At 37.1% G+C, this 14,986-nt stretch overlaps 3 protein-coding genes across 3 annotated transcripts in view; all 3 read left to right on the top strand.

The window, feature by feature from the left end:
- LOC131072124 (small ribosomal subunit protein uS8my) overlaps positions 1-8,189 on the top strand; it is a 121,340-nt gene extending 113,151 nt beyond the window's left edge. The window contains exons 3-4 of the mRNA XM_058008185.2: positions 7,526-7,662; positions 7,957-8,189. Of these exons, the coding sequence (XP_057864168.1) occupies positions 7,526-7,624 (99 nt within the window). The 3' untranslated portion in view covers positions 7,625-7,662; positions 7,957-8,189. The remainder of the gene's footprint in view (positions 1-7,525; positions 7,663-7,956) is intronic.
- LOC131856031 (uncharacterized) lies at positions 972-2,229 on the top strand. Its single transcript, XM_059207108.1, has 2 exons — positions 972-1,236; positions 1,543-2,229. Exon 2 carries the CDS (start codon positions 1,597-1,599, stop codon positions 2,227-2,229), a length of 633 nt encoding a protein of 210 aa, XP_059063091.1. The 5' UTR covers positions 972-1,236; positions 1,543-1,596.
- LOC131856030 (uncharacterized) lies at positions 2,240-4,730 on the top strand. Its single transcript, XM_059207107.1, has 4 exons — positions 2,240-2,829; positions 2,936-3,335; positions 3,444-3,853; positions 3,967-4,730. Exons 3-4 carry the CDS (start codon positions 3,781-3,783, stop codon positions 4,359-4,361), a joined length of 468 nt encoding a protein of 155 aa, XP_059063090.1. The 5' UTR covers positions 2,240-2,829; positions 2,936-3,335; positions 3,444-3,780; the 3' UTR covers positions 4,362-4,730.
- Positions 8,190-14,986: the final 6,797 nt, after the last annotated feature.

The raw sequence follows: 14,986 nt of genomic DNA, 5'->3' as shown, positions 1-14,986 counted from the left end.
TTTTAGCTAGCTAGGAGGTTCCTTGGCTTTGATAGTTGATGACAAAGTCTAGATTTCCTCCAGATCATCCTACTATTGGTGTGGTAACCAAAGTGCCATTCATAATTCTTGCAATCTGATGAAGCATCATTGGAGCAAGCACAGTAAGATCCAAATGCATTTCATTCAGTAACTCATCTGGGATGATGTTTTCCCCTTAAAGTACTTGTCTATTGAGGTGTATGTTGCAGGTATCTTCACTAAACCTTTGGCATCACCTTGTTATCTTCATTTGCGATCGATGCTTAAGATAAAAGAATTTGTCTTTGAGGGTCATCATGAGGTCTCCTTCCTTCTCTCTTTTCTCTTTTGGGAAGGAGTCTTCCCACATGTTTTCTCCTTTTCTTTGGTTGTGAGAGGTTTTTATGGTACATAGGATGATGTTTTCCCCTTGAAGTACTTGTCTATTGAGGTGTAGGTTCCAGGTATCTTCACTAAACCTTTGGCATCACCTTGTTATCTTCAATTGCGATTGATGCTTAAAATAAAAGTTGTCTTTGTGGGTCATCATGAGTCTTTTTCCTCACTAGGCTTAATTGCTGGGACCCATCTTGATTCTTTTTCCTTCCTTAAGTTGCACTTAAGGGGGGTCTTAGTGTGAAAAGTCCATTTACATCTAGTTAGTTTTGAGCCACTCATCTACACGTGGGGTAGTCACTTCAACTAGCTTTTTCCCTTGTTCTTTTTGTTATACAAGGGCTTCTATATAATCAGAGAAACGAGACTCGCCCGAAATCGCCCAAACTCGGCGAGTCCGAGTCCGAGTCAGGCCAAACGAGTCCCAGGGGCTCGGACTCGGACTCGGCCGAGTTTGGAGAGTCAACTCGCCAGACTCGCCGAGTTGGCGATTTTCGCCCAAAATCGCCAAACTCGGCGAGTCCCGAGCCCTGGACTCGGCCGGTGTTGGCACAACTAAAAAGTAAAAAAAAAAAAATAGTTTGGAAAGTTTTTTTAAATCCGTTTTTTAATGTTAATTGTCTTCTAGCCCTAAAAGTGACTTTCATTTCATTCACTTGCAAAAAAAGGAAGAGTAAAGTGAGTTGGGAAGAAAAACAATGGTGCATAGAAGAAAAACCAGCAAGGAGGAAGCTCAAGTTTTCTTCAATTTGTCACATTGGAGCTGCATTGTGTTTCGATTTGGTGCATCAAGAGTTGGATAGGAAGAGTTTGCAGCTCATTTCAAGCTTGTTGTAAGAGGTAAGATTGTTTTTTTAACATTATTTTGTTTCTTATATGCAAAAATTCCATTTTCTATTCATTTATTTTGAAAGTTTTACATTTTCTTGTATGCAAGATCTTTTGTATGTTTGTAATTTGTATGTAGCATGTAGTATGTAGTTGTACTATGTAGGGTTGTATGTAGGGTTTGTAAATTTTTTTTTTTTTAAATTGTAGGGTTTGACAAACCCTACAATTTTTAAAAAAAAAATTTTACAAACCCTACTTTAGTTTTTTTGAATGTATGTATTAATTTTATTTTGTATTTGTAATGTTTTATTGCAGCAAACTTCACTTTATTATTTGCCTCAACTTCAACTTTCACAAAACTATCCTAAAATGTCTACTTCAGCTTCTAGACCCCCCATGAGAAAGGACCCTGCTTGGAAATATCATGAGGATTTTCCAGGGCAAGGAAAGGGGCAAACAAAATGTATGTTTTGCAAAACAATATTCCATGGAGGTATATATAGGCTGAAATACCATATTGCTGGTGTGCGTGGACATGATGCCGAACCATGCCTAAAAGCAGTCTTTGAGGCCATACGTGATTGTTATGTAATGGTTGAGGAGATTGAAAGAAAAAAGAAACAAAAGGAGGATCGAGCGGCCATTGGGAGAGAGACAGTTTTAGGAAGAGGGACACAGTTAGGTTGTGTTGGAGGCCCTTCTTCCTTACCTCCATATCGTCCCACTCAGTTTGCTATTGCTGGTGCTTCCGTTTCTGCTTCTGCTTCTATAAGTGGCAGTGCCACCGCCACTTCTCATGCTCCTACCACTAGTAGTTGTAGTGGGAATGTTACCATTGGACCTAGGATTCGTAAATCTAGGTTGGATTCCTTCTTTGTGCCTCGCACTATTCTTGGGTCCCAACCGTCGCTTGAGGGTATGGGTTGGAACAAGGAGGTCCATGATGCTGCTAAAAGGCAATTGGCAGGTTTTGGAGCTACAACTGTATTCCATTCTTTGTAGCTAGGTGAATGTTTTACTAACTTTTATGTTTGATAACTTTGATTGTTTTAATTTTTATACTTATCTCATTGAATTTTTATACTTAACTTATCTCATTGAGTTTCTTTGCGACAGGTCTCCTTATTGGCAACAAATGGTTGATGCCATTACCATATGCAGGGCAGGGTTCAAAGCCCCTAGTGAGGGTGATTTGAGGGGACCCATTTTGTCTCAAATGGTGGATGATGTGAAAAAGGATTTAGATGAACAACGCCACATATGGAGCACTAAAGGTTGCACCATCATGACTGATGGTTGGACGGATAGGAGAAATAGAACTCTCCTTAATTTTCTTGTTTCTTCCGCAGGTGATTGATTAATTTTAGTTTCATATAGTCTTTAATTTTTTATTTTTTATCTAATGGTTTATTGAATGATCATTGACCTAGCTTTATTTTTTTATTTCAAGGGGCACTGTTTTCATCAAGTCCATTGATGTCTCCGCCCATTGCAAGAATGCCACCTACCTATGTGAGCAGATAGAGGAGGTGATTGAAGATGTGGGTGAGGAGAACGTGGTACAGGTGGTGACCGACAATGCAGCAAATTATGTTGCTGCGGGTAAACTTTTGATTACAAACTAATTTTGTTTGCAAATTAATTACTATCTTGTAGTTTGTACCTCCATTAATTACAATTTACAATGCAACAAATTATGTTGCTGCAGGTAGACTATTGATGGAGAGGCCCCATCTATAGTTTGGACTCCATGTGCTGCTCATTGCATTGACCTCATGTTGGAGGATATTGAAAAAATCCCATGGGTCAAGAGATGTGTAGAAAGGGCAAGAAATGTCTGCAAATTTGTATATAATCATTCATGGGTGTTGGCTCTTATGAGACAATACACAGAGCAGAAGGAGTTGCATCGTCCAGGAATCACAAGATTTGCCACAAACTTCCTCACATTGCAGTCCATGCTTAGGTCTAAGCCTGCCTTGAGACGTATGATTGTTGGTGAGGAGTGGTCTTCCTCATCCTATGCTACCACCCCTGCAGGGATAGAGATGGCAGACTGCATTTTTGATGAGCAAGGCTTTTGGGTCCCTTGTGATGAGATAGTGAAGGTAATTTTTTTATAAATTCTACAATTTAGCTTCATGTTTTATAACTTATTATATTTATTCTCTTATTTGCTCATTTTTCTAAATTACACAATATTTTCAATTTTGCAGTTTGTTAAGCCCTTGGTGGTTTTGTTGCGAGTTGCAGATGGAGATAAGCCCGCAATGGGCTATATATATGAGGGCATGGATAGGGCAAAGGAGGCCATCAGATTCGTCTATGGAGCAGATGAGAGCAAGTATGGTCCCATTTGGGAGATCATTGATAGGAGATGGCATCATCAGCTACATAGGCCCATCCATGCGGCAGCCTATTATCTGAATCCGGCATTCCGTTTTATCCCTTCTTTCAAGGCTGATGCGGAGGTCCTTAATGGGCTATATGCAAATCATGGAGAAGATGGGACCTGCTGGTACTTCTCAGATAGACCTTTTTCGAGAGCTATAGATGTTCTTAGATGCACAAGGGGAGACCTTCTCTCGTCCTGTCACCAAAGATGGTAGGACAAGTATGATGCCAGGTAAAAATAAATTGTTAGGCTTAATTTTAGTTTTATTCAATACTATATTGTAACTTGTTAAATGAGTTCATGAGTGAGACTGATTTTATTTATTTTTCTCATTTCAAACTCAGATCATTGGTGGAACTTTTTTGGCCCAGAGACACCAAATGTTCAGAAGTTGGCCATTCGTATCTTGAGCCAACCATGCAGCGCATCAGGTTGTGAGCGCAATTGGAGTATGTTTGAGCACATACACTCCAAGAGGCGCAATAGATTATCTGTGGAGAAGATGAATGATTTCGTCTTTGTTCACTACAACCTCCGCCTGAGAATGAGAAAGAATGCAACAGTTGACATGTCTCCTATCATTCTAGATGAGGTTGATCTTGAAGCAGAGTGGGCCAATGAGAATCAGACAGCTCCTGGGACTCCTATAGCTGTATTTAGTGATGATGACATTGATTGGATCGACCAGGTAGATATAGAGGCTGAGGCTGTAGCCATGGCAGAGGAGCAGAGAGCATGAGCAGAGACAGGAAATACTGAGACTCAGAGTGACACACCTGTTCTTGATGTTGGTGAGCATGACACAGCAGTTCCTGATGTTGGTGAGCATGGCATGGTATCACGGGGAGCGACTATGGTTGCTGAATCATCCAAGACCTACTTTAAACGCCTTCGCAGGGGGCCAGGGCGAGAGGGTGCACGGCCCTCTCAGCCATAGGCTTGTACACTTGTAGTTGTATTTAGTATTTACTATTTACCTTTGGTATTTGTATGAAACATTTGATGATGATCATATGATGACATGGATTTTTTATTCCATGAGTTTTGTAATATTGTATACATTTGACAATATTTACATATCTATGTTTCTTATTTTCTTCAGCTACAATTTGCGTTTATGCTTATGTGATTGATGTATACTTGTGTATGTAATCAAATGAGCCGAGTTTAATGATGTTTTTGTGTCTTTAAGGTGTATTCAATAAAGGGTGGCTGAAACAAGTTTTAAATCTTTAAAAATCTCTAAATTTCTTGAGTTTTTCACTTTCTCGAGTCCAGCCGAGTCTGGAGCCGAGTCTGACGCCGAGTCCCGAGTCCGGGTCCGAGTCGGAGTCGGCCTTGCCGAGTCCGAGCCGAGTCTGAGTCTCGTTTCTTTGTATGTAATGCTACATTGAAATTCAACTTGACAAATATGATAGCTCCATAGTCCAGTGCCCTTTGTTGCCCAAGTTTTGCTTGTAGTTTGGTTGCAAGTTATCTTAAAAGGGGACATTTTATTTTATTGAAGGGACCCTTAGCAAATTCTTTTACTAACTTGGAAAGGCAATTAAAATGTGTGCTTAAATAGAACTAGAACATCTAAATTTGGACTCTTAGATTTAAACTCCATAGGCTCTTGTTGACCCTCAATCATTCATGTTATAAGATTGAATAACTCAGTGACAATGCAAGAAATCAAATTTATGGTATAAATCTTAAACCATACAAATGTCATTATGCAAGGGCTCAAGACCCAAGGATTTTCTTTTTGTTTTTTTTCCAGCTTTGTGTCACATGAAGTGCAGAAGCAGAGGACAGACAAAAATAGGAATCCTCGCTTTCAACCCTTGTGAAACAAAGATTTCACTTTTGTTTTTCTTACATAAGGTTGCATGAAACATAGAAGAAGAGAATACACAAAAGATGAAATCCTAATTTGACTTGTATCAATCAATTATTGATACAATTTTCAAAAAATAATTAAAAATAATCTAATAAATAAATTGAAAATGTTAAAATTTTATTTTTCTCAATGTAAAGTTAAAACTTAAAAGTTAAAACCTTAAATCCTGTTTGTAAGGTTGTCTAACTGCCATTTTCAGTAAAAACAGGAATTCAACAACTCTAAATACAATATTTTATAACCATATACAATTTTTTGAAGCAATTTATTATACATCTAAAATGGACCAAAAAAAAGCTATAGCCTAATTAATGCTTTTATATTTAGCTGTTTAAGAATGAACATTGAAAATAAAAAATGCAAATTCCAAAAGATGAAAGCCATGGCTTACTTTGAAGGCTTGTGGGCTTGATGAATGTGTTAAAACTTGAATGGTTATTCCATGAAGACTCGTGTTTCCTCTTGCTCTTGCATTCCCTCTTGCTATACAGTTGTCGCACTTGCAAATTGGCTCAATGCTTTCAAACTTTGATAGTGATTTTGAGTGAGGGTGTGAGGGTTTATATATAGCTTTTTTTTTGAGTGCTTATGATGTAGGTGGGTCCCATAAATTGTTAGGGTTGGGGTTGAGAGAATAGACATCAAGAAAAATGCCTACTTTTTAAAAACAAATTGGTTTTTGTAATTGTTTGACACAAGGGGTAATTGGGCGTTTCTATTGCGTTTGAGAGACTTCAAGTTTCTTTCAAGTCCTTACATCTCTCCAACATCCCCATTAGGAGGAGATGCCTGGGAAATACCCTCTCTTTGAGGGAGACATCTTTCACTTGATGTTGGCAGTGAGGGCAGAATGGAAGATTTATCCCTAGCATCCCACTATCTTGGGGATGTTTCTATCTCTAGAAATGCTATATATTGAGGGAGAGGGAGGAAGAGGGAGAGGGAGAGGGGGAGGAGGCAGGTAGGATGAATCCTTGTGGAACACTGCTATTTTGTTACTTTGTAGGTTGACTATCTGTTCTGTAATTTGTAATTGATTTTCAGGTTTGAACTTTGAAGTCAAACTATGTAGTGTGATCAGCAAGACAACAACCTCAATTAATGAACAAAATTTATAATTTATGGTGTATGATTTCACTTTGTTCTATTGTTTCTCTATGGTCTTAATTTGGTACGAAATTCAGAAAAAAGCATTATTTTTCTATTTTAAAAAAAATTGTGCATTTTTTAAATTTGAAAAACCCTTATCTTCTGGTTTGCCGAGTTATTCCTGTGAAAGACTTTAGTGACTATGGTTCATTACTCAACTCAGTTGATCAAAAAATTTGAAGTTCTTATATTTATGTGTCTTTTCATTCCCATCTCTCTTGCGGCTAGAAATAAATTTAACGGTTGAGAGAAAGGGTACGAGTGCAATGGTTTTATTTCAAGAAGGCATTTTTTATTTCTATGAAAGTTGCATTATGCACTGCACATGCTGTGGCAAGGTTGCTGAGTTTAAAACAATGCTGATATAAGAATAATTGTGCTAAACTATTTACAAGTTGCAATCTTCCAATTTTGAAAAGAATGTTGATATGACAATTATTCTGCTTATCTCTTTGGATGATTCATTTCCGTTTTTATTCTTACATCTAGTGTTTATATTCAGAAGTTTTTCAAGAAGAATATTACTAGGCAATATGGTTTTTGTATTTTTAATAAGTTTCGTTTGGTGTTTGGCTTTTGCGCACATTCCTAGAGATTCAGTGTGCTCCTTCCTTGGATCAAGGTTTCTTTTCTGAAGTAATATTTTGTGGACCAATTCATAACTTTGTTCTAATGTTTGTTTTGAGTATGTTGAACATACTATCATTAGTATTTGAATTTAGTTTGAGATGCCTGTTTGCAGTCTTAAACAGAAACTGTGAGATTGACTTATTATATGGTTTTGTACTTTTTTCATGTGGAACAATGGGAGTAAGAATTGTCTTTTATAAAGTAGGCCTATTTTCTAATTTTGACATTTTATGTGCTTGCAGTGGGGATATGTTGTACTTACAACATCCAAAGGTGTTATGGACCATGAAAGGGCTCTGGAAAAGAAGGCTGGTGGAAAAGTTTTGGGATATTTCTACTAACATAGAACCAATTCTGGATGTATGGTGCAGGGGTACCGGTAATTTGTTTTTTCATTAGTTCAATGTAGTATTTTTAAGGTTGTCGGGACGTGTAATTTGTTTGGCAATTTGCACGCCTTGACAAAGCCATTTTTTAACCTGTTTTTTATCATTCACTTTATTTATTTCTTAGTTGAATGAGCTTTAATTTTTATGTGAAGGCTTTTCTGAACAGTTTTCTATTTTATACATTGGAAAAGGTGTAGTGTTATCTTTTCTGGCATCTCTAAGGTTTTATATGCAACTTATTCTTTTCCCATGTTTGTCTTAACTATTATTATTTGGCTCGGTAGGGAGCTGGATTGAGGCTTGTATGCATAAAAAATGTTCAAGAGAAGGTAATTTCTGGAGGATGATTCTGCAGCCCTTGGAGCTGGAACATTGTAATAGCATTTTATTAGTTTTGAGCAGTTATTTTTGTTTCTAAATCTGTCACTTCAAAACAACCAAAAACATTGAAATGAATGCATAGAGTTATTGGAATATTTTTTCTTGTATTTATGTATTGAAAGGGATTATTACAATACGCTTATGCTGTGCAATGTTTTGTTGATATTTAAATACATAAGTTTACTTCTAAATATTAATGAATAATTGTGTTGTAAAATATATTTGATTTATGAAATTGTGAGCATTTTATGGGATTTTGTTTTATTTTTTATTCCATGTCTACCATCATTTGATAAATTTTGTTATCTTTTATGTTTAGCTCTTAGTCAGTCAAAGGTAGAGTTTGGACAATATACATTCTTATTCATAGTAGGTTTAATGATTTTATGAGTTTTTTTATTATTTTTGATCAGTAAAAAGCCGAAGCCAAAAATTAATTAATTCTCACTAGGGGCACCGGTAGGAAAGAGTTGGGTGGAGAAAACCTCCGGTCTTGCCCCATAAAAGAAAATGTAATACAATAATGCATATACAAGTTTGGGGGATTTTCTAGCTTCAACTTAATTTGTCTACTTGCAGAGCTCAATCTTCTAAAGCCCTTGGAAACATGGCTCGCTCGCATTGTCCTCTTGGAAGGGCACATAGTTTTTCCTTGCTACAACCTTCCCATGAAATTCGGCTCTCAATACCCAAGTCAATATATGTGACTCTTGCACAACAGAGGCCAAAAACAACTTCCAAACGACTAAAGCTTCAGTTAGATATCATATCAACCATAAAAGACGAGAATGCATCACATAAATAGAGGCATCCATCTACACAACATATCCATATAAGCAAAACTGAATTATTGCCATCCTTAGTATAAAGACTCACCAAAATAGTTGACCAACAGATATGTAAATGTAAGCTTCTAATTATGAAATAAAGTCCATATGTCAAGTGCCAACATTGCTCGATATCCAAAAATCAATACTCAAAAACCATAAGGAAATCTATGTTCCTAACAATACCAACCTTCGGCTTCTCAAAGGCATTCCGGTCCCTGATAACCAAAAGCGGCCGCCTACACACTCTAGCCCTATTACCACCACTATGCGCCATCTCATAGTCTTCAGGAAATGGAATGGTAAGATTTTGATCCACACAATCCACTGCTAAATCTAAATTACCTAGGAAGAACTCCTTGAAAATGCTTTTTGATAGCAATTTAGCCTCATTTTTAGGGGTATCTACATAAAGCAGAATAGCTACAAAAGTAGTCAAAACATCACAATTTACTTGATAAACATGGTCGTAATTGAAGGCGTCCTCCCCCATAATCTCCTGAACCGCTCAGATTGGATAAGTCATCCAACTCCTAAAGGACTCTGTTCCACCTCTTCACCTTGATAGAACCCCTAAATGTCATAAGCTTGTGATCGTTGGCAGACACTAATTTTAGATTCGACTCCATCTTTCCTTTTCTTATTTTCCAGAAGCCATCTCTTGGATAAAACTTATAAAATATATCGAACTCTAGAAGCTACTTGTAGATATCATTACGAGAGCATTCGAATTGAAGCTCGATAGTTCTCATGTGCGAACTAATTGAAAAGAATAATTTTAAATCATGCCATTCTTGGGATATCAACTCGAAGAAGGCATCTCGAAAATATCCCGCGGATACCACGTTACTTAATAATCCAAAATCTATTCAATCTAATGTTAATGACCTTTTCAATTACGCCATTTAGGCCTATATAGTTCTAAGCAATAATAAAACAAAGGTCTGGCCCTTCATATAAAGCAAGCTAATATTTATAAGATAAGATACTTAAAATCATGCTTCTATAGTTTTGATTGAGTGTCCATCTATGCTTAGGTTTGCAAGTTTGTCAGCTTCTCCATTTCCTTCTCTATAAATATGATTAATTATTACTTCATCAGATAGATCGAGAAGCTCTAAAGCTCTTCCTAGTTTGGAATTCAACCTCCAGTTCGGTGTTTGTCTAACTCTGAAGGCATTAGTGATAATTTGTGAGTCTCCTTCTACCACCACCTTTTTTATGTTTATTTCTATGCAAAGCAAAAGTCCTTTAATGACCGCTTCTAACTCTGCTATATTATTAGTCGTCTCTCCAATAGGTTTAGCCATTTTAGCTTCAATTGATCCATCCCAATGGTGAATTATACAACCTATGCCAGCTTTCCCCGGGTTGCCTTTGGAGGCCCCATCAAAGTTTAATTTATACCAACCTATTGCTGGTATCGTCTACACACACTGTTCTCTTAACTTCCTACTAATCTCTCCTCGCTTCCCATACTAAGGCGGAATAAGCAGGCCAAACCATTCTGTCCTCATCTTGCTGTCCCAACTAGTAAATTTTTTATCTTTGAGGTTATCATTCTTAATTTTGTTGTTGGTTGTTTCAATAATGACCACTTCAATCTTATTTTTGAGGCTAGTTGTATTCATCTTCCTTTCTTGAAATATCCTTCTGTTACGCTCCTTCCATATCTCCCAAACCAATATAGAGGGAGCAACTTTCCATATGACTCTATACAAACTACCTTTGCCAATGTCAGGCCAGCTCTTCATTATATCTAATAAGTTGTTTGAAAGAGAAGAATTCTAGGAAAACTTAGAGCACAACTAGCTCCAACACTCAAAAGCATATGGATAGGAAAATGGTAGATGATCAACCGATTCCTCACTATTCTCACATAGAGGACATCTAGATGGTCCTTCAAAGCCTAACTTCTTAAATCAATTTGCTGTCAATATCCTATTTTGCAATGCTGCCCAAAGAACCATACCTACTTTGGCCAGACATTCTTTATCCCGACATAAGTGTATCCGTATCTTTGTCTTTTCCCATTGCAGACCTCTAATTAATTTCAAGTACTGTCCATCCTTGACTTTGTATTCCCCAGAGCTAGCTCTTGCCCAAATTAGCTTATCACTCCCATTCTTAAATGTAATTTCCCTAGAAGCTAGAATGTTCCTAAATTCCAACTTTTCATCTTCTAGAAGTGGAATGTTGTCCAAATTCTTCCATTTCCAACCAAGTACTAGGTCTCCATTAGGGAATTCCACATAATTTTTCAGATACACTCCCCAGGTTGCTTTTAGTACCTCTTTTATTCTAGGGGAAATATTCAAGTTGTCTAAGGTTACATAACCTCCCCATGAGTCTTCCCAAAATAGGGCTTTGGTCCCATCAGCTATATCCCAGCACAAACTGTCCAATATCAGGCCTCTACAACTCAAAGATAAAGTTCCATACTCTAGAACCTTTTGGTTGATTAGCTGTTCTAAAGATACTGTCCGGGCTTGGATCGCTTAAGTATTTATTTTGAAGAATTATCACCCATTTCCTATTAGGGTTTTTATACATAGTCCAAAATAGTTTGGCACCTAAAGCTTTGCTTTGCCAACTCAGATTGCGTATACCTATGCCTCCTAAATTAGTAGGTCTGCAAATCTTATCCCAGCTTATTAAGGCCACTTTCTTATCCTCTGATACACCTTGCCAATAGAAGGTTCTCATTTTTCTATCCATTTTAGCTTTGACTCCTGCATTTAAGGGGAGACATGACATTTGGAATGCTGGAACTGTAGTTAATACTGACTTCAGTAGGGTAGCTCACCTAGCATTGGAGTGCCATTTTCCTTTCCAGGTTTCCGTTTTCTTTTCCATTTTGTTAACTATTGGATCCCAAAGTTTGTTAACCCCGTTCCCTTTGTCTAGAGGCAATCCTAAGTATTTGTTGGGTAGCTTACATTTGTTAAACCCTAAAAGTTGGCAAATTGCTATTTCATGTTGTTGATTAGCATTAAAGAAGAATGCCTCTGATTTGTTTGCATTTATTTCCTGTCCAGAGGCAGTAGCATATAAATCCATCAACTCTTTAAATGCCTTTGCCTCCTAAACTTTGCTTACTCCGAAGAGCATTGTGTCATCAACAAATGTGTCATCAACAAATTGCTAATGAGTAATATTAGCCACTCCTTCTGTGACTTTAATACCCTGTATCCTACCAAGTGCATTAATCCAGCTAATACCCCTTCCAAAGGCTTCTGCCATAATAATAAATAGGAAAGGGGAGATGGGATCCCCTTGCATAAGCCCTCTCGAAGCTTCAAAATACCCCTAGGGAGATCCATTTACTACAAAAGAGAATCTAGGGGTAGAGATACAATTAAAGATTAAATTTAGTATTGTCTGTTAAAACCAAATGCCTCCAAACATTTGCAAAGGAACCTCCAGTCAACTCTATCATATGCCTTTTTAATGTCTAGTTTGATAAGCATGCTAGGGCTTTTATTATGTTGAATAGTGTGTATGGCTTCCTGAGCTATAATCACTCCATCGAGGATTGATCTCCTTGGGACAAAACTTGTTTGCTCATCCGAAATGATGGATATCGGGATAGGTTTTAATCTATTTGCAAGTGCTTTGGAAAAGATTTTGTATATTGTATTAAATAAGGAAACTAGTCTGAAATCATCTAGGGTCTTAGCACTATCTTTCTTGGGGATTAGTGCAATAAATGTACATTGCTAATTTCTTTGAAAAATCCCCCTGATTTTCTCATGCCTTCTATTGCTTCCGAAAGTTTTGTTCCCAAAATATGCCAATTTTTGGAAGAAACATACATAATCCATCCGGCCCTAGTGCCTTGTCCAGGCGTAATTGTTTGACTGTTGCCTCAATTTTTGCTAGTGAAAAGCAGCTATTCAATCTTCTATTGTTTGCCTTTGATATTAGCTTAGAAATACAATTCAGTAGTTCTTGCTGTGCATTAAGATTTGAGCTTCCCCAATTGTTTAAGGTTGTTTTGAAATGATTGACTATTTCTCTTGTGATCTCTTTCGGATCTTCTATAAGACCCCCCTCACACCTAATCTTGCTAATCCTGTTCAAGTTTCTACTGTGTTTGACACTATATCGAAAGAATCTGGTATTCCTATCTCTCGCTCTTAGCCAATTTTCCCTAGAATTTTCCCTCCAGTGTATCTCCTTTTTTGTTAGAATATCTTCATATTTATGTAAAATTTATTTTTCCTTAAAGTATTTGTATTGGTCCATTCCTTCTTTTATGATACTTCCATTAATATAATTCATTTCCTTCTCAATTTCTTCATTTTCTACAAAAATATTCTTTAAGTGTTCTTGATTCTATATAAGAATTTTCATTTTGACTTTTTTGAGCTTGGATATAAAATAGAATATTTTGGAACCCTGAAATTGTTCCTCTGTCCACCAATGCTCTAAAAGTTCAACAAAAGTTTTGTCTTGGAACCACATATTTTCAAATTTAAAGGGACATTTTTTAGGCTCCCTTTCAACACCCAAGTCAAGTAAGACTGGAAAGTGGTCTAACCCTAATAAGGTAAGAATATTGGATTGCAGATTAAACTAAAAGGTAGTCAAATCGCCTTTAAACACAAACCTATCTTGTTCTTTTGCTATGTAACTTGGACCTAATCTCCTTTTATTCCATGTGAATACCATTATTCGTTCTTATGTTCATTAAATTATTCCTATGCATCCAATCTAAAAACTCTATCTGTGCTCTAGTAATCGTCTGCACACCTCCCATTTTCTTTGTTAGGCTTGAAATAGTATTGAAATCCCCCCCAAGAATGCAATTCTGCACTAAATCTTGCAACATGAAAGTATCCAGTTCTCCCCATACACATTGTTTGCTGTTGGTACTTATAGGTCCATATACATTGATGAGGATGAAACTTATGTTATTATGAAGGCAACTGATTCTACCACTTTGCTAGTGGGTGTGGTTGGCCAAAGGATCATACTTAACCCTTCTAGGGTCCCATAGAACAACCATACCACTAGCAACCCTACATATATGGTTATGTTCCACACTCCAAATTCCTAATTTTCTTTTAAGGCAGTCCCATTCATTAGCCTTGAGTTTAGTCCCTTGAATTACAATACTTCTGCTCTCATAACTGATAGGCTGCGCTTAAACAAGCATTGCTTGTTAGGAGCATTTAATCCCCTAACATTCCAGGTTATGATCTTCATTGTTCATTGGGAAGGCCCTTCCCCTTCCCATTGTGAAAAAAGATTAGTGTTTTTAACTTGATCTTCAACCTCCCCTGCTAGAATCCTTAATTTTGTGAGGGACTTTCTCCCCCTCTTTTTAGGGGCTGTCCCAAAATCCGGACTCGCCAAATCAGGGCAATTCTGAACAATGCTAACTTAAGATTAGGAAAACTATTTCCTTCCACCATAAGGTTCTCTTGAGTATCCCAATGCACATTCTCACCAGAATCTAGTTCTAGAAGTTTTTTAATTAGTTCTTGTTTTTCCATTTTTAATACTTTGTTATTTTCATCCTCTGTATCATATTCTGATTCTGAGTTAAAATTCAGACCCATAATCTCATAAACCATTTCCAATTTTTCTGGAATATGTTCTTGCCTTTACCCCTTCGTACAATTTTGAATGCCCTCCAATTTTCCCACTGCCCCTTGCTCATTGCCATTTGCTTTGATTTGTCATCACTCGTTCTGGTGAAAGGTGGGATACTTCTGTGCAAATGGGGTTAAACAAATTACCTACATCGATCTCCTAAATCTGGCTATCAGCTTCCACTAAGAAACCCCCCTTATCTTGATTAAATTTAATGTTGACTCCAGGGTTATTGCTAGGGGGGCACACAGTGGGTTAAATTTCATCAGATCTTCTTTAGTCATGATGACGTTGCCACTAATGTCCACGTTGTAGAATTTTGCTTTGATGCCATAAGCTGATCCTCCTGCAATTAATTCCAAAGGTTTAGGGGAGGAAATGCTAGAATCCAAATCTAGGAGCATTCTAACCCTAGTTGAATTGCGTAAATTCTCCTCTAAACCTAGGAAGGTGCCAATTTTATTTCCAATTTCCACCAGGGCTTCAAAATTTAATAGTTATGCAG

Source organism: Cryptomeria japonica, chromosome 6, assembly GCF_030272615.1.
Source record: "Cryptomeria japonica chromosome 6, Sugi_1.0, whole genome shotgun sequence".
Lineage (NCBI taxonomy): Eukaryota > Viridiplantae > Streptophyta > Pinopsida > Cupressales > Cupressaceae > Cryptomeria > Cryptomeria japonica.
The sequence above is the reverse complement of the archived record's forward strand: the minus strand, read 5'-3'. Positions and strand labels throughout refer to the sequence as shown.